Raw genomic sequence first — 24,991 nt, 5'->3', positions numbered from 1 at the left:
GGAAGAGTGGACGCCTATACTCACTTCTCGAGTCTATCAGGCGATTTTAAAGTGCACTCACATATTTTAAGCTGACAAAGGTAATATCATCCTGTCTTCACACAAAAACGTTTCCCACCTAACAACTGTGCCTGTGCCTAAGGTAAACGACATGAAACTCTTCAGTCGCAACTTTGTATCATTGCCATCTAATATAGTGAAATATATATGTAAACTGGAGATACAAATTTAAAGGCAACTAAACGATAAATATGATATTAAAAAACAACAACTGTTTTTCATTTCATTAATGAGTGGGGTACATGGCTCACTTTATGTGCTGGCGATTAGGTGCCTGACCCCGAGAGAGAGGGTCCCGACTCAACAAAAGTATATTAGAATGTGTACTTTATTGAGAAAGTGTAATCCAAATTACACGTGTTTCATTCATTTTTTTTTCATTGTTCCGTTTTGACACACAAAAGTGATGTTTTGTCTAAATAGCCCTATCTGTTTTGGCAATTACTGGTACTCCTCTCCTTTTGTAGTATAACAGACTTTCAAACTGTAACTTAGGCGAGAGCTCTCTGCTAACTGTAGTGAGTGAGTGAGTTTACTTTTACACTGCACACAGCAAAGTTCCAGCTATATGACGACGGTCTGTAAATAATCGAGTCTGGACCAGACAATCGAGTGATCAACATCATGAACATCGATCTACGCAACTGGGATACGATAACATATGTCAACCAAGTCAGCGAGCCTGACCACCCGATCCCGTTAGTCGCCTCTCACGACAAGCATAGGTTCCTGAAGAGCAATTATAACCCGGATCTGCACGGGTGTTGCTAACTGTAACTGTTCAGAGATTGCCGTTAAGAATTCTTCTTTATTCATAATTTGTTTGGGTGTTCTAGATTATTTTCCTTTCTTGTTTATATGTGAGAGTGTGTATTGGGGATGGGGAATGGTCGTCTAAAGGTTGGGTATACACTTCATGCTACCAATCATGCAAGTTTTACTGCACTTTTATCACTGAAGAATGCATTAAAATCCACTTGACGGATTGAAAAAAAGATGGGGAAGTTGTAATGAGGAGTTGTTCTTTTTCAGTTTAATAATAACAAAGTTTCTAAAAAGTAATATCGACTGGGGATGGAACTCAAGTAAAGGTACACATGTTCTCTAGAAATATCAATATTTATGAGTCACATGGAGTGACGTCCCTTTGAAAACCACTCATATCCGAAGACTACAATGAGAGAAAAAAGGGAAACGACGGGTCAAACACAAATTACATGTAGATTTGTGTAACTTTCTTGTTGTTTATCCGACCAACAACTATTTTTGTCGAGGTAAGAGTTTGCAGAATTTTGAAAATCGCAGGAAGCGGTCGAGACGGAATATGATACTGGAAGTGCTATGGAATGTGAGTGCAGATCATGGCAGAAGAACAGTCAGCCACATGCCCCGATCTCGCTGTACTCGATATATCCTACACATAAATTCGAATATTATACAAAAATGGGGATTTTTTGAATGATCTGTCTGTCGTCATGTTTCAAATATCGCCCTGTTTTTAAATGCGTACACATCCAAATATTTTCAGGTTTGTTTTTGTTCTTGTGTGTAGTGAATTATCTCCCCTGACACGAGTGTAATGCCATCACGCTGTTGATGTTAGTGACTGAAAGGTTAGATATTATAACACAGAACATGTAACTTCGAAATTAGCATCACAGTTATTATGATGATTACTATTTTTTTAGCATAATGGCAAACTACATATCATAGACTGTTTGAGTTCAGCCAGCTAAACTAATAACACTGAGATGGAATGTCATTTGTATTTACATGTCATCATTGTAATACATTTTTTGAACAAATCCTTCTATATAACAACAGTATGATGTTTAAATGGCCTTCACTGTAATGTATGTAAACCTGTGTCAGTCCTGACTTGTACAGTCCGTTTGGCTCAAAAGCGGACTGATGAATTGCAATCTAACTCGAAAACTAATAAACATAACATACTCAATGAAACGCTGATCATAATCAAAACATCAGACCCACTCTGTGAGGTTTTTGCTGAATTTTTGTCCTAAAAATAAAAAAAGTTGTTTAACAAACTATCATTAAAATATTGACACAGTTCACTGTTTGTTACGAGGGAAGAGTGCAGAGAAAGGGACAGCCAGGTGTTTGAGAAGCACGTTCACAGACAAAGTTATTTATTCATTAACCTGTGCTGTGCTGTCTCCATCCGTTCTCGAACACCAGGCTGTCCTTTTCTCTGCACTCCAGTTTCATCATAAATTGAACTCATGACAATAATCTTTTCAATGTTACAATTTTGTTTTACAGTACTTCACTTCATGTGTAAACAGTTCCTTTAAACAGTATGGAATATTTTGCAAAATCTAGTTTAGAACAGTTGACTGAAGTAAGACGCAACATTTACACTAGTGAGTCTAAACTTTTGATGGGTAGTATATGAAGCCTATTTCTGGTGTCCCCCCGTTGTGATATTGCTGGAATATTGCTAAAAGAAGTGTATAACCATACTCACTCACTCATTCTGATATTCTTTTCCAGACTAAAGCTGAAGCTGCATAGAGACATCTTACGGCATTGCTTGTGTAAAGCGTGACAGGTCAAGTTGCAGGCTCAACATCAACCTTTGTCATGGCTGCACAAGGTGAAGCGCAGACTAGTAGTCAAGTCACAGAGTGGGATAATGTCACCGAAGAAGCACATTCCCTAACAACTGATCCTCAGAAGCAGATGGACTGTGACAGTGATAGTGATGGAGATCCCGCATGTGAGGGAATGTGTACACAAACAGATGACATTGATGAAGACGATGAGGATGACAGTGACATAAATCCTGAATGCGAGGGAACCTGTACACAAACAGATGAACACTACGGATGTGACAATGACTCGGACATAGATGCAGGATGCGAAGGAGTATGTACGCAGTTAAACGAAATCACCCCATATCAGTGTACTGACTGTGGTGAATCGTTTACTCAACCGGGAAGGCCTGAAGACACACATGCAGTCTTACCATGGTCACAGCAAAGCCAAGTCTCATCAGTGTCCTGAGTGTGGGAAAGCATTTGCCCGGTCAGCAGACTTAGACAGACACGTGGGGAGTCACACTGGAATCAAATCCCATCATTGTAAGGAGTGTGGGAAAGCTTTTACTAGTGCTTTCAGCCTGCAGATTCATTTAAGGCTTCACAGCATTGTCAAGCCTTATTTTTGTTGCGAGTGTGGGAAGGCGTTTGCACATTTGGTTGGGATTCAGCTTCACATGAAGAGCCACAGTGGAGTGAAGCCCTTTGAGTGTGGAGAGTGTGGGAATTCATTTACAAAAGCTGGTAGTCTGCGAACTCACATGAGATGTCACACAAAACAAAAACCTTACCAGTGTGGACAGTGTGAGAAATCCTTCGCAACATCTGATACCCTGAAGACGCACATGAGAAGTCACACTGGAGTCAAACCCTACCCCTGTAGCGAGTGCGGCAAGGCTTTCACGACATCAGGTAATCGAAGGAGGCACATGAGGTGTCATAGTGGAGTGAAGCCTTATCCTTGTAGTGAATGTGAGAAAGCATTCTCACGGTCAGCTGACCTTGATAGGCACATGAGGTGTCACAGCGGAGCCAAAACCCACAAGTGTCCTCAGTGTGACAAGGCTTTTGCAACACCAGGACAACTGCAGGATCACAAGAAAATACACAACGGAACTTCAAACGACTGCATCGTGTGGAAAATTATTTGAAGAAATCTTCAACCTGTTAACACATAAGACATGTCACAGTAGAAATCTACTGGTAAAGAGTATTATTACTTGTTAAAAAAGGGGCGGGTAACCTAGTGGTTAAAGCGTTTGCTTGTCATATTGTCATATCTGACATGCTTCAGATTCCATAAGGTGTGTTATGTGTGAAGCCCATGTCTGGTGTCTGCTGTTGTGATATTGTAGAATATTGCTATAAGTGGTGTAAAACCATACTCACTTGTTAAAGAATCTTGCTACCTGATTAGCTTGTAGCCATTCTGTGCTGAATACAAGTTGGTGGGCCGCTCCATAACAGTGTTAGCTCCATAACAGTATCATAACTGACCAGTTCGCACTTTCGGGTATTACATTAAGGGTGTTCTGTAGGGGGTAACGATTCACCCAGACCTCGATTCGATATTTGATATTGAATCTTCGATTCGATCTTTTTCAATTCGATTTTTCATACAAGGAAAAGCATCAGACTTCATTTAACTCTCAGAATTGGCTGTTTAAGCATGAAATCCATCGTCGACTTGGTGATGTCTACTAACAACAATTCTCATTGGATAATTAGTCTGGCGTCAACCAATCACATTTCGTCTTATTTCAACTCTCGATACTGCTCGAGCTGGAGTCAAAATTACGTTCCTGCTGTGTGGAAATTATTTAAACACGTTTTCAAATATCGAATCAAAATAGTTATAATGGTTATCAGAAATTGAAACTAAGGTGTCAGATTTGATTTTCGATGAACCGAATCGTTCGAGCCCTAGTGTTCTGGTACAGGAGAATGTCACAGATCCTGCAAATAATGCACCGAAAACATGTTTCTGTAGTTCTTTTACAAATGGTAAACTCGTAACAATAAAGAACTACATGTGTCAACAGCTGGGTGTAGAGAAGTACACTTGACCAGGAACACTTATTTCAGTTAGCTCCGCATTGAGGGTTGAACTCACATTTCCAATGTGAAGCTAAAGAAATGAGTTAAAATATATTAGGCATCATTTTGTCATGGGACGTTGGATAATTAGTGCTTGTGGACTAAGTCAGCATCTGATTGTTTAACTTTAAGGGCAGGAGACATTTTCTCTGTAGTTGTGTAGACTTTCCTCAAATTACAAGGGATTATACACGAATAGTGATAACCAATACCCTACCTCAAAGGATCGTTGAAGGGTCTCAACACTAAAGATCATAAAAGGGGTTTTTAATGGGCAAGTTGTGCCCAACCCTAGGATAGGTGAAGATATTTTTCATAAAGGTGTAAATGTGTGCTTGATTGGAAAGGTGTAGTTAACCCTAATGATTGTAAATGGGTGCTTCACATTGGAAAGGTGTAACTAACCCTAATGATTGCAAATGGGTGCTTCATTGGAAAGGTGTGGCTAACCCTAATGATCGTAAATGGGTGCTTGATAAGAAAGGTGTAGTTAACCCTAATGATTGTAAATGGGTGCTTCATTGGAATGGTGTGGCTAACCCTAATGATTGTAAATGGGTGCTTGATAAGAAAGGTGTAGTTAACCCTTATGATTGTAAATGGGTGCTTCATTGGAATGGTGTGGCTAACCTTAATGATCGTAAATGGGTGCTTGGTAAGAAAGGTGTAGTTAATCCTAATGATTGTAAATGAGTGCTTCATTGGAATGGTGTGGCTAACCCTAATGATTGTAAATGGGTGCTTGATAAGAAAGGTGTAGTTAACCCTTATGATTGTAAATGGGTGCTTCATTGGAATGGTGTGGCTAACCTTAATGATCGTAAATGGGTGCTTGGTAAGAAAGGTGTAGTTAATCCTAATGATTGTAAATGAGTGCTTCATTGGAAAGGTGTAGCTAACCCTAAAGATTGTAAATGAGTGCTTCATTGGAAAGGTGTAGCTAACCCTAAAGATTGTAAATGGGTGCTTGGAATGGGAATCCAACCTGTATGAGACACACCAGACCTGTGGAACGAGAGCAGTCAGCGGTCTGAGCCAAAAAGTGCTATATTTAGCTGTTCTATGTAAATGTTGTTAAGTTGAACTTGCTGTATATGTTCATGTACAGTCCTTGATCTTCATCTCCTAGCCTCAGTTTGTGAAAGCCTGTAAATCTTGCTAGTGTTCATGTACATAGCTCATTATTCCATCTCCTGCTTATTCAGTTTGTGAAAGGCTGTACATCTTGCTAATGTTTGTGTACACAATTCAATCTTCCATGTCCTAGACTCTTTCGTTTGTAAAAGCCTGTAAATCTCGCTAGTGTTCCCCACATGGGTACAATGTGTGAAGCCCATTTCTGGTGTCCCCACCTTGATATTGCTTGAATATTGCTGAAAGCGGCATAAAACTTTACTCACTCACATAGCATGAATCAGGACATATCATACTTGATGCTCACTTGTCGTAGATAAGGCCTCTCTACTTTTTATTTGGTTAAGAAATTGCTCAAATCGGAAAAACAAGGAGTTAAAACTTCTAAACACACCTACTTGTTATGAATGTTATTGCTGGAATATTGCTAAAAGAGGCGTAAGACTATACTGGGTCACTTCCAGGAAACATCAATCAGTGAAGCAATGCATATTTTGACTATTTAAAAGAGGCACCAGGCACCTGTAAATCATACTACACGTTCATTGGACAACCCTCAGCTGATAGACTTAAAACGTATGTCACAACTCATACTATTTGATTCTTATAGCCATAATAATTGGAACTGGCAATCAATATAGATCATAGGAATCGATAATCGTTGACAAAATATCGATCGATTTTCGATAAATATCGGAGAAGTAACTCTGAGCAAAAATGCCGAAAACATCTGAAATAAATGAATATATTTCACATCACCATTGAGTGGTGACATGTTAATGCATGGATTTCTTAAGAAAATGTATCCTGAACATAATTTAAAAGCACTCTATGAATTAAATTAAGACCTAATTTAGTGTATTGTGTGAGTAAGTTAAAACTTAATTCTATCGCAAAAGTGTATGAACGATATCATCCATGACACTATTTTCATATTGATAATCATTAATAACTTTTCCTATCAACAATATTTCTGAATTTTCAATTATTGATCTTTTTAGCAAGCCCTAGTAAACATGCACTATTCTATTAGCTTGTGTTGTAAGAGGCGTCTAACAGGATCGGGTGGTCAGGCTTGCGGACTTGGTTGACAAATGTCATCATATCCCAACTGCCTAGATCAATACTCATACTGTTGATCTCTGGATTGTCTCCTCCAGACTTGATTATTTACAGACTGCTGCCATGTAGCTGGAATATTGCTGTGTGCGGCATTTAACAAAAGAAACAATCATTAGTCTGTGACTACTAAGTTTTTAGCTGAAGTCAAGTAATGGCAGTCCTCATTGACTTAAATGTTTGAGGGCTGTAATTCTGAACAGAAAATGTAAACATACAAATTTAACTATAACTTCTAAGGCTGACATTTAGGCTGAGTGTTAGGTAAGCTCACTCAATTTTAATTCCCCCAGCATTTAATGTGGGGGGATATAGTCGACGCCACGTCCGTCTGTCCGTCCGTCAGTAATCATTTTGATTCCAGAGCATAACTAAAAAAATGTTCAATATTTTTCAACAAAAAATCGTAGATATATCAAACAGAACTGAAGGTGGAGCCTTTTGCTATTTACAGATTTTTGTCATTTTTATTTTTTTCGGTTTCCATGGAAACGTTTCGGACTTAGTCTTAAAGGGGGGTGGGCTTCGTTTCCGGAGCATAACTCAAAAACCGGGGGGAGGGATATGTCATCTTCTGATGACTCTTGTTTAAACTTGTTATGGCTATCAGCCTTGGCATGATTCTGTCAGTGTAATGTAAATATTACCTTGTTTAATTCTGCTTCTCAAATGAATTACAGCTGCATCATGCAGACAATTTTGATAATGATCCAGATATTGAATCTCTCCACCCATATTAGTTTACATGACTGAAAGTCAAGTGAGCTTATGTTTTGGCTGGCTCCAACATCTGGTTGTCTGTTTATTGTCAAGATATGTTATGGCAACTTTTATCAAGCTAAGACCTCTGACCTTTATATACACGTTTCTTTAGTGTCCGTGCTTTTTTTATGTTTTGCTTTGAAGGTGAGCTACAATTTGGTGTACAAAGCCTTATAGTTCTATTTATTTTTAGCTTTTTTATATGACGTATAACATGAATGCTCAGATTATAAGGGTTGGTTGGATAGTGCATTGTTTTTCACCTAAAGGCAGACTAGGTTGATTCCTCTCATGACTATTACCTGTATTTGTTGCCCTGTACTTAGATTTTCGAAGCATATTTGTAGTGGTTAAAGCGTTGGCTCCTCACGCTGAAGACCCAGGTTCGATTCCCCACATGGGCACAATGTGTGAAGCCCATTTCTGGTGTCCCCCGCCGTGATGTTGCAGGAATATTGCTAAAAGCAGAGTAAAACTAAACTCACTCACTCACTCATTATTTTCAGCAGATAAGTGCATCAAAGACCTCTTACCCACCCACCCACGAAATAAATAACCATTGCTTAGGATGGATGAGGACATGCAAGTGCTCCCAGGAACCTAGTTCCAAGCACCCCTTGTTACATAGTATTCACTTTATAAGTCATGTCAAGGTTTTGTGTACTAGCTTAGATGTCAACAATGTTTCAATTGAAAAGGAGTGCATAAAGTTGATATTTGCTGTGTTGGGCATCATGATATATATTATTTAATATTTGAATCATGTTTTAAGATAGTACGCAGGATCATTGTAGAATAGAATGTGTGTATTAGGTGAGTCCTCGATTATTACTGTTGTACTCTGTTAAAAATGATAAAGACAATTCCATATTTTTCTGAGTTATTCTTTGTGTTTCTAGCCACATCAGTGATGTAATATATAGCATGTCTGCTTGCAGAAGGTCAGTGGTTTGATCCACTTCATACTACAGATGTAGGAAGATTGTACTCGTTCCTACCAGGGGCAGTGGGGCAGCCTAGTGGTTATAGCGTTGGCTCGTCACGCCGAAGACCCGGGTCCTATTCCCCACATGGGCACAATGTGTTAAGCCCATTTTCTGGTGTCCCCCACCGATATTGCTGGAATATTGCTAAAAGCGGCGTAAAACTAAACTCAGTCAGTCAGTCGTTCTTACCAGGCTGGCATCATGCTTTAGCAGATAAAAGTACTGTCTCCAGCCTTTTTAAAGTAATGTCGGTCCTTAGGACCGAAGCTGACTCAAAACCACCGGGACCCACAGCTTTTGTTTTCTGCATGTCCTTATGGCCAACAGCCTTTCATCCCCAGTAACTAAGAGTATTATTTTTCAGAAATCACATTCAGTAATTTGTGGTTTTTATCTCTATCAGCAGCTGTTTTCTGTAAGTGAAATGACTGTCATTTTCAAGGAAGCAATTTAGCACATGTCACATTTGTTTTCCTGGGAATTACTTATATTGTAGCTAAAATATGGGGCCTACACATTCCTACGGAATTTTTGTGGTTCTGGGTCCTTAGGGCCTGCAGCTTTTCAGGGTTAAGGGCAAACACTGATTAGAGGTTCCCATGTTATATGCTACTGTTAATGCGCTAGAATGGCTCTCAGTTTTAATCTAGGTATGAGAAGGGTACCCATGCAAACACACACATGCATGTACATTGTTATATGAATTCTATGAATTATTTTATTCACCATTTCACTAACGATGTGGTTTCTCAACGATGTTGTGTGTCGTCTGCCTGGCAAATGGCAGGTTGGTGGTGTGGCCGCATCATATCCAGAGAAGTCAAGATACCTCAGTGGGTGAAATCAAGACTTGTCGGCTGTGAGATGTAAACATGAGGTGGGTGTTCCCTTTAAAGGAAATGAGAACCATGTTCACGCAGGTGGCAGCTGAGCCAATCAGGAACAAGTATTGTTAACCAATCATCTATACTGCATGTGTACATCAGTCTCGTCTCCTGTCCTGTTCAGTCCTAAAGAATAAATGTTTTGTGTGCCGGCCTGCCGCCTTCGCTGAAGAGTATCCACGTTAAACTGGACCATGGTATGTTAGTGTTCTGGCAATGTAAAAATTGGCTTAAGTCTTGACGATCTTGGAGAGCGGAAGGTCGCAAGGTCGCGGGTTCGATCCCTGGCCGCGTCATACCAAAAGACGTTAAAATACGGTACTTGTTGGTCCCTGCCTGGCGCTCGGCATTATGGCCAGCTCGGAGTCAGTATATACTGTGTCTGAGTGGGGTCTTCATGCTTAACTGCGGCATGGAATCTCAGTGAGCTAGCACTATAAAACCGGCTTACGTCTGGGCTAGTACAAGCAGCCACACATACACACGCACGCACGTCGTCATATGAGCGAAATATTCTTAAGTACGACGTTAAACCCCATTTCACCACACCTTGAGAATCTTGAACATGATGTTAAAACTTATTTCACCCTGCATCTAAACAAAGATATTGATGGAAAAGTAACTTCATTATTAACAATATGGATAGAGACAATACTTATCTTTGGCTGCGACATGTATAATTTCATTTACATTAGTGAGTGAGTGAGTTTAGTTTTACGCGGCACTCGGCAATATTCCAACTATATGGCGGCGGTATGTAAATAATCGAGTCTGAAGCAGACAATCCAGTGAACAACAGCATGAACATCGATCTACGCAATTGTAATTTACATTAAGATATGACAAGTATTTTAAGTTCATAGTTGTTGTACTGTTAATCGCCATTAGAAGTTATAGAGAAGTTAAAACTCTATAAAATATTTGATGTGCATTCTGGAATCATCTTTCGTGATAATCAGAAATATTTCTGTCATATTTGTTGTTTTTACTTACATTATATCTGATATTTCATAAAAGTTGAGACAAAAGATACAGTTTAGGGATCGTATCCCAATTGGTTTGATCGATGATCATGCTGTTGATCACTGGCTTGTCTGGTCCAGACTCGATTATTTACAGACCGACACTGAGTAGTTGGAATGTTGCTGAATGCATCCTTAAACAACAAACAAATAAAACAATTTATGTAGCTTGCTTGACGCCAGTATAATAATCTTCAGGTAGCTATTTCCATAGACTAACGAAGCTGTTATCCATAAATTGCGTCTTCTTTGCCAAACTAGAGAAAAACTTCTGTAACTTGCGTTGTGACTGTTATTTTAAGGACAAAGTATATGACTGGACGTTTATCTATGTTTCTTAGCTTTTGTGCCATTTACATCATGAACGATTGACAGGCTTAAAAAATGCTTTTTGTCCTTACTAAACTGACCGGCAAAAGAAAGTATACCAAAAGTTACTATTTCTCAAATTGTAAAGAAATATTTTTGTAGGTAAATTATATACTGAAACATGTTGCCCCAACGTAGCAATTTGATACCTGCAGTGAAATTCACGTGTACGTCGTGAATAAAACGTCGAAGTGGCCAATTGTATAAACCATGATTTTGGGCCTCTGTCAGAGTTCCACATGCACTAAGGGTATAAAAGTTAGTGTGTAGACAGGTTACACATGCAGTTTGAAAACGACCACCACAGATATGCCACGACTGTCAGCAGTTGAACGTGAGAGGTATATGCTCCAGATGGGGTCGACACATGCCAACGTTGCAAGAACCTACGGCTGCACCCGTGTAGCCATCTCTAGACTGTTGCAACGTTACAGGCAGACGGGCCAGACACAGGACAGACCAAGAAGTGGTAGACCGCGAGTAACAACACCAGCTGAAGACCGGCATTTGAGGACTTTACACCCGAGAAACCGTTTCCTGACGGTAACGTCATTAGCGGCGAATTCTCTTGATCACCGTGTCAGCCGATACACGGTGGCTAGACGTCTTCGGGCAGCAGGTATCGGAGCCTACAGACCCTTCAAAGGACACACGTGGGATGCACTAGACAGACGCGTGCGGAAACGCCCTAACCCACCACAGAATAGACAGCAACTTGCACAAGCCCTCCAGGACGAATGGCGTCGCATACCGCGTGACCTTGCCCGGCGCCTGACGTCTTCGGCTGGAATGAGGCTGCGTGAACATTTATTGTGTGTAACTCATTACCTGCTTATCCTCCATGTGACTCAACACTGGTTTTCAGGACCCCCCAGTGAACTTGCGCATGTCTCACGCCACGTGTGATGTTTATCTCAGGTTGAGTAAAGATGTTGTTAACACCCCTGCATTATGTTTTGTGTGTCCAGGTAGTCTGGGTCCATGGTAATGACCTCTTGAAAACCTTGTATACTTTCTTTTGCCGGTCAGTTTATATACTGATGGTATAAGGTTAAGCAACCCTGTATGTTCATGTTGATTTCTTCGTAGGTAATAAGATTTGAACCTAATGCTTTTGCACATGAAAAGATACATGAACACTTCACTCAAACACACCCAACAGAATGAGACCAGATATCATGCTGCACATGGCTAGTAAATTCCACGAAAGCACTCGCGACTTGCACAATACAAGTTTGATGACTGGTCTTGTACATGTCATTACACTGCAAACAAGGCACGGAACAGGATCTCAGATGCTTCACGGTGGCAGATGATAGGCATGAGGGAAGCAGACATGTCCCTAAGACACATTTCAGAGCACTTTAACGTTAGTAAGTCAGTGCTCAGCAGACTGTTATCCACACACAGAGTGACAGGTGATGTGAAGGACACACCTCGTCATGGTCGACCTAGGAAGACCAGTGCACGTGACGATCGTCGTTTGGTTAGAATGGCGAAAGATTCATTCAGCTAACCAGTTACGCCAAGAGTGGACACAAGCAACAGGCGTCAACGTGTCACGTGAGTTAGTGAATAAATGTCTTGTGGCAGCTGGAATAAGGGCTCGAAGACCAATCAAACGCCCACGTTTGGCACCTAGGCATATGCAAGACCGATAACTCTGGGCTAGACAACGTCAAAACTGGAACATTCGAACTTGGCGACGAGTAATTAGGACGGATGAGTCACGCTACAATTTGTACGTCGCTGGCGGTCGTTTACGTGTCAGACGGGCAACCAAGAATGAGCTGAACCCAAAGTGTGTCCTTCCTACTGTCGCTGGGGGCGGCGGTTCCGTAATGGTATGGGCTAGCTTCACTTATGACGAGAAGGTGGACATCAAGGTTGTCCAAGGAACAATGACAGGGGCAAAGTATCGCAATCAGATTATTGACAATACCGTTATTCCTTTCCTCCACGCCAATCCTGACACAGCATTCATTTACCTCGTCCACATCGTGCTATTGTTGTTCAGGAAGCCAAACAAGAGCACAGAATTGAGTCCCTTCCTTGGCCAAGTCAGAGTCCTGATCTCAACCCGACAGAGCATGTATGGGATGAGATCGGTAGACAAGTAAACCGTCGTGATCAACCTCTGACCAACTTACAAGAGCTTAGAAATGCTGTACTGAATGCTTGGAACAACTTAGTACTTACCAATGAGATTCATGCGTAATCTAGTGCTCTCTATCAGGCGAAGATGTCAGGAGATGATAAACAGCCGAGGTGGTTACACCCATTACTGAGGGTCATTATGTCAATTTTGACTTGCGGGATATATACATGTAGATGTATTCCTGAAAAACATTAGTAACCATTTCATCGTGGAAGTCATTCAGACCAACAAGGGTGGCTTGAAGCTGGTGTTAGATGGTCACATGTACATGTTTGGAAGTGCAGCCGTAAGTCAAGTATTAACTGCCGTCGTGTGGCCACCAATATAAGACTGACTAAAATTCAGTAAATTTCAACAAATGTATCAGTGCAGATGCAAATTTTTGTCAATTTACATTGTTGTATGTGAATAAAGTATTAAAAACTGCAGATCTGAGTTTTTTCTTAACATTTGTTATAACAAATTAAAAGTAGGACTTTTTTCAGGAGGACCTTTTTTCCTCGGCAAATTTAGTACTTTTTTACCGGTCCTTTTTTCCAAGGACTTTTTTCCGAACACCGGGCCAGTGACTGGAGATTTACTGGCCCGAGTGGACTTTACTAGCCACGGGCTAGAGGACCAGTGGCTATTTCGCACACGGCCTGTAAATGAATAAAACCTTCACTGTGGATATTGTTACAAATACCGCTGATCTTCCGCATTTTCAAGTATAGGGTACCCCGAGATAACAAAAGTTCGAGGAGCAGTGGTACAATAGAAACGACAAAACCCTGTCCACGCCCATAGGAAATCTCTACTAAAACAGAGCGGATTGTACAAGTCTGACTACATAATGAGAGTGGGTGTGTGGGACACCGCATTAAGAAGTATTATAGCTGTACGAGGCAAACAACCTTATCGTTACACAGCTGTTTGTCTATGTAAGGAATGGGAGATCAGATATGATCATCATAGCGCTGAGGATGCCTTGCACAACAGCACCCAGGGTTCCAAATAGCCCATTGTTTCAATTAGTGGTTACTCACGTGATGACGCACGTTGGATATTTGTTTTCTTTGAGTATACATATCCTTACTTCTTGGATGTTGTAGCCTAGTGGTTAAAGTGTTCGCTCGTCACACATAAGGTCGGGTTCGATTCCCCCCTGAGTACAATGTATGAAGCCCATTTCTGCTGACCCCAGCTGTGATATTGCTGAAATATTGCTTTAAAACGGCGTCAAACCACATTCACTCATTGGATCCACTTAATTGGATCTATAATTACACCAGTGGGTAGACGTATTTCTGCTTGAAATGATGCTTTCGGTAACTTCTAATTTGTAATGGTGTGTGTGCTGCCTGAATTCTGCAGCATGTGCATAAACCCACAGACATACACATCTCTAATTAGCAGTAAGCTGGTGATGGTAATTTGGAGATTTAACGTGCGCTTTCTTTCATAATGCGTATGTCGCAGTAAGAGAGAGGTTGCGCTTTTTTATATGGACTGATCACTACTGTATTGCCGTGCGTACCTGAAGCCTGCAGATAATACACAATGCACATATGCAGTTTTATCATCCAAAACTGTGTTCCACAGGAGATATCGCTTGTTTGAGATGATATGATATCTCCTAGGAGATATCGTTTTGACAGTAGATTTTGAACAATGCCCTGACAATGCTATGACATCATAAACTTGGTGACGTCACAATGCTATGACATCGCTGAACTGCAAGTCTAATGGTAGTACAATGTTGAGAGATGTACATTTTTCATTGGAAACTACACAAAGAATGATTTTTTATGATAAATAGAATCTCACCCTCGTGTCTACTGATATCAATTATATCAATACTCGTTGATAAAGGTAAAAATATCCTCGGCAAGCCTCGGATATTTGTAACTTTATCAACTCGTGTTGATATAATTGATATCAGTAGACACTTAGGTGAGATTCTCTATTTATCATCCAAAACTGTTTCACTGGAGATATTGCTTGTGTGAGATCAAACGATATCTCCTGGGAGATGTGACAGTAGATTTTGACAGTAGATTTTGTACAATGCCCTGACTCACAATGCTATGGCGTAAAAAAACCTGATGACAATACAATGCTATGACGTCACAATGCTATGACATCGCTGCACTGCAAGTCTAATGGCAGTACACACTCCGGCACAGCGATGACTTAACATAACATCACTGCCACAGGCTAATTTGCATATCACGTGACCGGACTTTTCTCTTGTTTGTAATCAAACGCGCATATTCATAATAAGAAGAGACGGGACTCACGAAAGCTTTTCGGCGCTCTCTTCATAATGTTTTACATTGTTACATATATATTCTTCCACAACTGCGACAGTTAGGTCTATGACAGTACATATTTAGATATCAAACTGGCTTCATCTTTCGCTCTCCGTCGGCTTGCATGACAGCACGTGGAGCGGTACAACCTATGTAAACAAAGGATCGCTACGCAAATCGAAACAGTGTTACATGTTTTTGGATATTTTCTCAGTGAAACTAATTCATTATATTAAAGATGTTTAGTTAGATGTGTAGACTAGTCAAAAATAAAAGAGTAAAAGAAATCTGTACATTATATTGAATGGACATTGCAAGATGTGACGAATCGTCACATTTTTCTGGCCTGTGGCAGAGGTACTATGCTGGCTTGCCGCATGGAACTCTGGGTAGGAGAGTGATGGCAGTACTGTGTTCAGAGATGTACATTTTTCATTGAAACTGATGAAGGGTGATTTTTGATGATGAATAGAATCTCACCCTCGTGTCTTCTGATATCAAATGTATCAACACTCGTTGATATAATTGGTACCAGTAGACACTAATTGGGTGAGATTCTCTAAGGGTTGTTTTGCTATTGGAATTAATACTTTTTTTCAAACGTAATTTGGTAATGTTGTTTATTTTATGCAAATGCGCTGCTTATCTGGAATTTTATATAAACTGTAGAGAGATGTAATAACATATATACAAGATTTTCCTTTACATCAACACAAAAATTGCGAGCGGAAAATGGCATCGAACTAATATCCAATCAAATGCCCGGCTGAAGAATGTCGTTCATGAGACAGAAGGAGTTACCTCCCCTCGACATTTCTTCACGCTCGTCCATTTTCCTGCGAGAAACAAAAACAAATTCAAAGATACAACGGTCAAATCAGATCTATTCATGTAAACGGGTAATTACCTGCAGTTATTTAGGAAGGTAAGAATGTTCAGACTGATTAATATACATTCCTGTTCCCCAAACTAACCGTAAAATCTGGAGACCACGGTCGTACAGGCAAACTTGGCTTCTCCAGACCGGTATTGACCCGACATTATGTGCATAATAATTTTGGCGGTTAGAGGACCCATTTCTCCTTTCCGGTCCGCCTTCTTTCGCCGGGGACCTTCTATTCTAGAAAGCTGTTGATGTGTATAAACTCATTTTCCTATATTTTTCACCTTTATTGAAATTGGGATGGATCTATATTTGTTGCATGCTTTACACCCGCCATGAAACGCAGTCCTGTGTAATGATTAGCTGTATTTCACTATAACGGAAACACCTTCTACATTTGATACTTTTTCACCACATTTCTTAATATTGATATGGAGATAATAATATATGAGACATGTTCGTAATTTCTAATTATCTATGTGGAAATGCAGAACAAAGAAATACGAACACGTTTACAAACCCACTGACGAAAGTGATAGAGTGGCCATTTCTGGGTCCCATTTCTGTAATAAAACAATGACCTCTGATGCTAAACTGCACATCATATCAATCTTCATCGAACTTAGCATTGTAATACTTGTGCTGGTAGCTAACTGATCAGATTCTGCTTTTAATGCAAAATAAATATGAAGCCTGTTAATAGGTATGCAAAGTTTATGTGTGGATATTCCTTGCGGAAAGCTGGGTTAGCATATCCCCAGCCCCCTATTGTTAGCTATAAGAGGGGACACATTGGGGAAACAGTGAGGGGTGTGGGGGTGATTCCAGCCAACCTATGCTGGTTGTAAGATTCAAATCCCCAGATAGCATTCAGACGTTGGCCCATCGTTGGCAATGATTTTGCCAACGTTGGGCCAATGTTCGAATGCTATCTGGGTCAGGTGGTCAGTCTTGCTGTTTTTGTTGATCTGTCTGAACAACACAGATCATTGCTAATATCGATCACTGGATTGTCTGGTCAGACTTGAGTATTTCCAGGCCACTGTCATGAAACTGAAATATCAGTACAATATGTAAAGTGATAAGGCAGTTTACAGTTCGAGTAACACACACCTTGGCAAGACGTCATTGTTCTAGGGTCTCTTATCTTGTCTTTATGAAGTTGTAAGAAATTCTCCAAAAATTGATCCACTTTCTCATGAGTATGTTACTTTAGAACACATTGATCTGTTTTTTTTCTTTGGTAATGCCAATGAAATTGTTTTGGAATTGGATTGTGTACATGTAGACATTTGCAGGCCATATTTGTTGTCTTTTGTGTTTACCACATGGTGATCTTGAACTTGTCTTCAACATCCCATCAGGTAGTCAGACTAGCTGACTTTGTTCATGCATATCACCATATCCATTTGGCGGTGTGTGGTCCTGTGCGTAGAGCTCAGGTCACAATCAGTTGAAGTTAAGCAACGGTGGTCGCGGACAGTCCTCGGATGGGTGACCGTGTTTGGTAGCTTGACTCCTGAGAATATCTAGGACTTCAGTCCTGCCCCACAACGAAGCATATGTGATACATGTGGTCTCACCTTAGGCAAGTGAGTTTGTTCAAACTTGCCTCTGTCCACCCAGCAGTAAAATTGGGTACCTGGTATGATACGATGGTAGTCTGAATTTGAACCTTCAAGCGCGCCTGACAGGCGACCGGTTGTATTCTCCAAAGGGAGTGTTCTGTACTCGTTGAACAGGGGTAATATGTCAGCGCTTTGAGCATGCAATGTGCATGGATAAATGCGCAATATAAATGGACTATTATTATTATTTGTAGATTGATGTTCATGATGTCAATCACTTGATTTTCTGGTCCAGCCAATTATTTACAGACCACCTTCGTGTAGGTGGAATATTCCTCAGTCAAAGTTCGCAACAAACAAAGCTAAACTTCTACAAAGTGAGCATGTATTATGCTCACAGAAAATATACCACTACAACTCAACATACCATCATTCAATCACTGTCACAAAATTACTTGTGTACCCTGCATTATGCCACGTTATTTCAATCAGATTACTGCCGATGATGCCCTGCATATGTGAAACAAGCCTCAGTTGTCTGAGAAAACTTACACATTGAGTATTGTAATCAGTGTAATCAGTAGGACTGGCTAAAGTGATTGATAATTTGAAGTATTTTAAAATCATAATCATTGAAAGTATCTTTCATGAACTATTGTGATGAAATATAGTTAAGATTTACATATATAATACACAAACTTAAGCCTTTTACCCATGGGCCACTTTGAAATTGTGTCCAGAACGTTGTTTTGTTTGTAATCAACCAATTAACCAATAACATTAGCTGAAAAGCAGCTAAAACTAAACTCGTTTCAATAATGGTTGCCTTGGAGTTGTATACAGTATACCCCTTCTGTAAAAGCTCATTAATGTACACCAGAAAGTAATGACCAACAAAGTTTTAGTCTTATTAGGGCTTGCTTAGAAAGGTTTCAGATTAGAAATTGGCCAGGGGACGCTTAATGGGAGCTTGATAGATCAAATGCAGTATCATAAATTTCATACTTATATAGTCAGTCATATTTGTTGTATTTGTTAGTTTAATGTCTATATGTTGTCCTCATGATTGAAATAAAACTGATTCACACATTAAAGAAAAATAAATAAGTGAACTGAGAAGAGACAGATAAAATAAGTAAAAACAATGTGACATTCTTACATACTCTTCTTTGTTTACTAGGGGTGGGTATTGCAGAGAATTTTCATATTGCGATATATTGTGATGCGAAAGCATATATTGCGATATGTATTGCAATATATTGCAAGAAGTTCTTTTTAACAAAAACTACTTATAATCGAGTTATTGCTTGATTTATAAAGCAAAAACCCAACAAAATCACTATGCTTGACTAGGCTTTGATAAAAACTTTTAATGATGACAAAATAAATATGTAAATAATGTTTGACACAAATGAAACAAGGAAAGGAACAATTTAAAAAACGGAAATATCCAAAGATTTTCGAATGCATGTCAAAATACCGGTTTTCGATCAGCATATCACAATACCTATCGTGTTCATGTCTGAACCGGTAAATACTGGTAAACCGGTTATATTGCGCAGCCCTATTGTCTACTAGCTATCAAAAACTTGCAGCGAGGTGAAAGTCACCCCTAGTGGTGTTCCGATTAATTGAAATTAATTGAAGGTTGGTTGTAGTGAAACAACGACCAAGCAAGCGATAAACAACTAATTTTGGAACTACTGTTTAAGTGGTTAAACATTTGACGATGGAACATAGCTTAAGAGTTGTCAGGGTCTGAAAATGTGTTAAATTCTTAGAAAACTCATTTAACTTACTGAAAAGACATGACTGAATAGTTCTTGATGGCTCTGGGAATTTTATGTTCATGATATATTAGTCATCATTTAAAGTAGCAAGTTGCATAATTTTACACTGGATGTGAAATTTGCAAAGGTAGTTTGCACAGTTTCTAAATAAAACGTTAAGCCCATTTCTGGTGTCCCCCGGCGTGATATTGCTGGAATATTGCTAAAAGCGGCTTAAAACTAAACTCAGTCAGTCAGTCAGTCTAAATAAAACAAAAAACAACAGAGAACCACATGTTTTTTCTTTATAATTATCTGCAATAACAACCTGAACTGGAAAATCTGAAAAATGACGCTAACCAATATTCTTTTCGATGATTTCCAACACTAGTCGCCACTTATTTTTAGTGCTATACATTGTGTGAAGCACTTCTCTCGATAAGGCCGTGCGCGGCAGCAGAGTTCAGACAGCGATTCACAACATGACACAAATTACAGCGCCTGGGCTGCTGCTCTGTCTGATGCCAGGTTAGTACCACTACCAGTACATTTGGAATAATGTTTGTCACATCACAGAAATCTCCAAAGTTTCATGATCATCTAGTCCACTTTAGACAAACCCTTAAAACCAAATTGTTTTGTTTTGAGTGATACTTCTGTGTTTTGCATCTGATAAGACATTATTAAGTTGCATTAAACCCTGGTTAACCAATCTGAATGAAAGAAGCACAGGTCATTTGGCTTTTTACAACAATTTGGCTTCATTTCTCTACCACCTCAAGTTGGAAATGCCAATATTAAGAAAAGAAAACTTACACTGGACACAAATATGCCTTTGATTGTACACACTGAGTGTATTTGCTACAGAGATGACAAATGATAGGATGTAGAAATTATCCACAATGTTCTGGCACTGTCCTAATTATATACATCCAACACTGTTTTAGAAATATCATTTGACATTGTTAAGTTCTGAAATTGAGCTTACTGAAAGATGATGATTTGTCATTGATTGTCATGGCAACGGCTTGAAGACATTCGTTTCTTGGTAGTTACCCCGTAAGTCCAGAAAGAACCTATGATAGAAAAACACTTTGGCCAGCATAAACACGATGTTAAATGTGACATCACACTTCTGGAAGGAGAAACTGCACACTTTCTGGTTATGTTAGTGACCATATGAAACATTATTATACAATTTAAGGTTATGTTATATGTCCTGAAAATGTACTCTGCAGTAACCAGTACCCTGAATATTCTGTAAACTAGTTTATCATTTGTTCATTGTTGTAAGTTGTAAGTTTGCTGACTTTTGAGTTCTTCTTTGTTATTTAAATATCTAGTGCATGAGCTGCACACGTTCTACACATACAGAACAGAATGTGTGTATTTGACAGTATATAGGGTATACATGTAGCACTATGACCCTTGGGCTAGGCAGAGTTTCTACCTTCCAAATGTTTATTCCAGGAGGGGGCGGTGGGGTAGCCTAATGGTTAAAGCGTTCGCTCGTCACGCCGAAGACCCGGGTTCGAATCCCCACATGGGTACAATGTGTGAAGCCCATTTCTGGTGTCCCCCGCCGTGATGTTGCTGGAATATTGCTAAAAGCGGCGTAAAACCAAACTCAGTCAGTCAGTCAGTACTGCAAGAAGTAAATGATGACATTTACAGATTAAGACATATGGCTAAAACCATCATTTGGAAAAACTCATGTTAACCTTTTATAAGATTGCATGATTAAGAAACAGATTCCCACTCACTGTCCTGATCTGGTGACTGACTGAGTTTGGTTTTACGCCGCTTTTTAGCAATATTCCAGCAACATCACGACGGGGGACACCAGAAATGGGCTTCACACATTGTGCCCATGTGGGGATTCGAACCCGGGTCTTCGGCATGACGAGCCAACGCTTTACCAATAGGCTACCCCACCGGCCCTTCCTGATCTGGTGAGAGATCCTGTGATTCGTCTGATCAAATGTATTCTGACATAATGGGATCCTCAGTTAGCGGCAGCAAGTATGGAGATCTGATTTGATTGAGATTGAAAATTATTTGCATACAATTTTATGTCAGCTTTAAAATGTATAAAGTTTTGTGATGTACCAAATATTTGGTGGGTTTTATCCCCTTAACTGGTTATTAGAACTTAACCGTTTACGATCCCATAAATTAAGAAATGAAATATTAATCAATTTGAAATAAAATTATGTCTATTATTGATTGTCAGAACAAGAGTACTGATACAAATATTTGGTTGTTTTTATAATTTGACACTCACTGACAGGAATTTATGCTCAGGACAGGGGCAGTGGGGTAGCCTAATGGTTAAAGCGGCTGCTTGTCACGCTGAAGACCTGGGTTTGATTACCCACATGGGTACAATGTGTGAAGCCCATTTCTGGTGTCCCCCCGCCGTTATATTGCTGGAATATTTGCTAAAAGTGGAGTAAAACCATACTCACCCACTCACTCAGTATGCTCAGGACAAGGCCTACAACAAATAACATTAAACATGGTAACTATAATCATAACTATCTCTTTAGCTTTCTTATGGTTCTTATGACAAAACTGGGCTGTGACTATAATGTTTACACTTTTTGCAAAGAATGCAATGTTATTATACTTCTATATTTAAGATGTTAGCATGTTAAGAACCTGGGCCTTTTCAAAAAACATTTTCAGTTTAATTTAAATAAATAATGTTCCCACAATTTGCCTGTGGCATACAGTTTCTTTTAAATCCATTAAAATGATGAATGTAACATATTTAGCTTGTCAGTAATATCACGTGGACATTTTGACTAATGCTTGTAGTTGTAGAGTCCTAAATTTGTTAAAGGTATGTGACTTGTGAAATAATTCCCTTTTGAGACTATTCCTACAGAAATTCTTTTTTCCTTTTTAGGTGTGTTCCCATGTGACCTTTGTAACATTTGGTTTCTACTGGATGTTCTTATGCTAATGAAGACACCTGAAAAGGTCTCATGAAGAAGTGAATGACATGGAAATCTGACATTACTGCTGATCCAGCGAGGCAGTTTGACTATTACTCTATTATGGAGGAACCAAACCAGTTACACATGAGGACAAATGACTCCAAAACAGACATGAATAATGGATGTGACAAAGAATCCTCGGTAACAAATGACGGGAACACAGACATGGACAACATATCCATAGAAACCAGTGATGGAAACGCAGAAAAGGGCATTGCGTCAGTAGAAACCAGTGATGACAAGAGTGGCGAAGACAATGCATTGACAGAAACCAATGATGGGAACACAGACAAGGGCAATGCATCAGTAGAAACCGATGATGATAGTGGCGAAGACAACCTATCCATAGAAACAAGTGATGAGAAGACAGACGAAGACAGCGCATCCATGGAGACAAGTGATTGTAGGACGGGGGGAGGATAATGCGTCCATTTCCAAAAGTGATGGTAAGACGGATGAGGATGCCGCATCCATGGAAGCCAATGATTCTAAGACCAACACTGAAATTGGAATCAGGCCTAATGAGAGTGGTGATGGTACGAAAGAAGAATCAAGTACCAAAAGGAGACATAAGAGAAGTCACCTGCGAGTCAAGCCTTTTCAGTCCAGTGAGTTTTGGAAAGCACTAACAGGAACAAGTGCCGCACAAGCCCCAGTAAAACGGCACAGTACTCCAAAGCCTTATATGTGTAGAGAGTGTGGGAAAGAATTTACTCGGTCAAATGACCTGCGGAGACACATGAGTTGTCACAGTGGAATCCGTCCATATCTGTGTAGCGAATGTGGAAAGACATTTTCTCGTTCAAGCACCCTGCAGACACATATTAGATGTCACAGTGGAGTCAGGCCTTATCAGTGTACTAAGTGTGACAAAGCGTTTAAGGCGTCTATGAGCCTGAAGAGGCATATGGTGTATCACAGTGGTATCAAGCCTCACCGGTGCGGCGAGTGTGGGAAAGATTTTATAACGACCAACGAGCTGCAGATTCACATGAGGTCCCACAGCGGAATCAGGCCTTATGAGTGTACTGAGTGTGGAAAGGGGTTTACCACATCAGGCAGTCTACATATCCATATGCGATCTCACACGGGAATCAAGCCATATCACTGTACTGAGTGCAGGAAAGCGTTCTCTACATCAGGAAACCTGCAGAATCACATGAGATCTCACACTGGAGTCCAACCTTATCAGTGTGGTGAGTGTGGGAAAACGTTCACACGGTCTAGTGGCCTCCAAATACACATGAGGTTTCACACTGGCGTCAAGCCATATAAGTGTACGGAGTGTGGGAAATCATTTACACAGTCGGGCCACCTGGTGGGGCACATGAGGTGTCACAACAAAAGCAAGGCCCATCTTTGCAAAATGTGTGGGAAAACATTTAAAGATCCAAGTCAGCTTCAGATACATGTGATGAGTCACAATGAAGATGAGCCATTTGAGTGCAATGAATGTGGGAAAACCTTTACAGAGGCTAGTCAACTGCAGATGCACATTTTGAATCACAGTGTAGACAAGCCGTTGGATGGTGAAAAATCGTTTACAGAAACAAGTGGCCTGCAGGCTCACAGTTTGGATCATAGTGGCGTCAAGCCATTTGAATGTGAGAAATCATTTATGGAATCGCTCAACCTGCAGACCCATGTTTTGAATCATGGTGGAGACAAGCCCTTTGAGTGTAGTGAGTGTGGGAAAATATTTGCAGAATCAAGTCATCTCCAGATTCACATTTTGAGTCATAGTGTGAAGAAGCCGTTCGATTATAAGAAAGCATTTACAGAATCTGGTAACCTGCAGTCACGTTTTATGAATAACTTGGTAGACAAGCCCTTAGAGAAAGAGAAAATACATACAGAATCCGGTCATCAGCAGACGCAGATGGGCACTCCGAGCGGAATCAAACCATATGAGTGTATTGAGTGTGGCGAAACATTTATAGAATCAGGTCATTTGCAGACCCATATGAGTTCTCACAGTGGTGACAGACCCTTCCATTGCAACAAGTGTGGGAAAGACTTCACCAAATCCAGTTTACTGCATAGACACATGATGATTCACAGTGAAGGAAATCCCTCTAAATGTGTCGAGTGTGATGAAGACTTTGAAACAACCGATGATCTTCAGTCTCACATGAGGAGTCACAGTCAACCCAAACACTGAAAGCATCTACAAAATTATGTATCTTATTATCAACCATGTTATGTATTAAAAGTGAGAATTTATATACCAAAACAGGGCTCGATTTAAGAGATGTTAACCTACTTGCACCAGGTGCAACCTAAGATAAAACCTAGTTGTAACAGCCAAATTCCAGTTGCACTGCTT

General features: G+C 40.0%; 1 protein-coding gene across 1 annotated transcript; it reads left to right on the top strand.

Moving 5' to 3' along the window:
• Positions 1-1,207: 1,207 nt before the first annotated feature.
• LOC124280877 (zinc finger protein 91-like) lies at positions 1,208-24,991 on the top strand. Its single transcript, XM_046716867.1, has 3 exons — positions 1,208-1,334; positions 2,575-3,763; positions 23,015-24,991. The coding sequence occupies exons 2-3, from the start codon at positions 3,038-3,040 to the stop codon at positions 24,824-24,826; spliced, it is 2,538 nt and encodes an 845-aa protein (XP_046572823.1). The 5' UTR covers positions 1,208-1,334; positions 2,575-3,037; the 3' UTR covers positions 24,827-24,991.

The sequence above is a fragment of the Haliotis rubra genome, unplaced genomic scaffold (genome assembly GCF_003918875.1).
Source record: "Haliotis rubra isolate DU_JTF1 unplaced genomic scaffold, ASM391887v1 Scf275, whole genome shotgun sequence".
Classification (NCBI taxonomy): Eukaryota; Metazoa; Mollusca; class Gastropoda; order Lepetellida; family Haliotidae; genus Haliotis; species Haliotis rubra.
The sequence above is the reverse complement of the archived record's forward strand: the minus strand, read 5'-3'. Positions and strand labels throughout refer to the sequence as shown.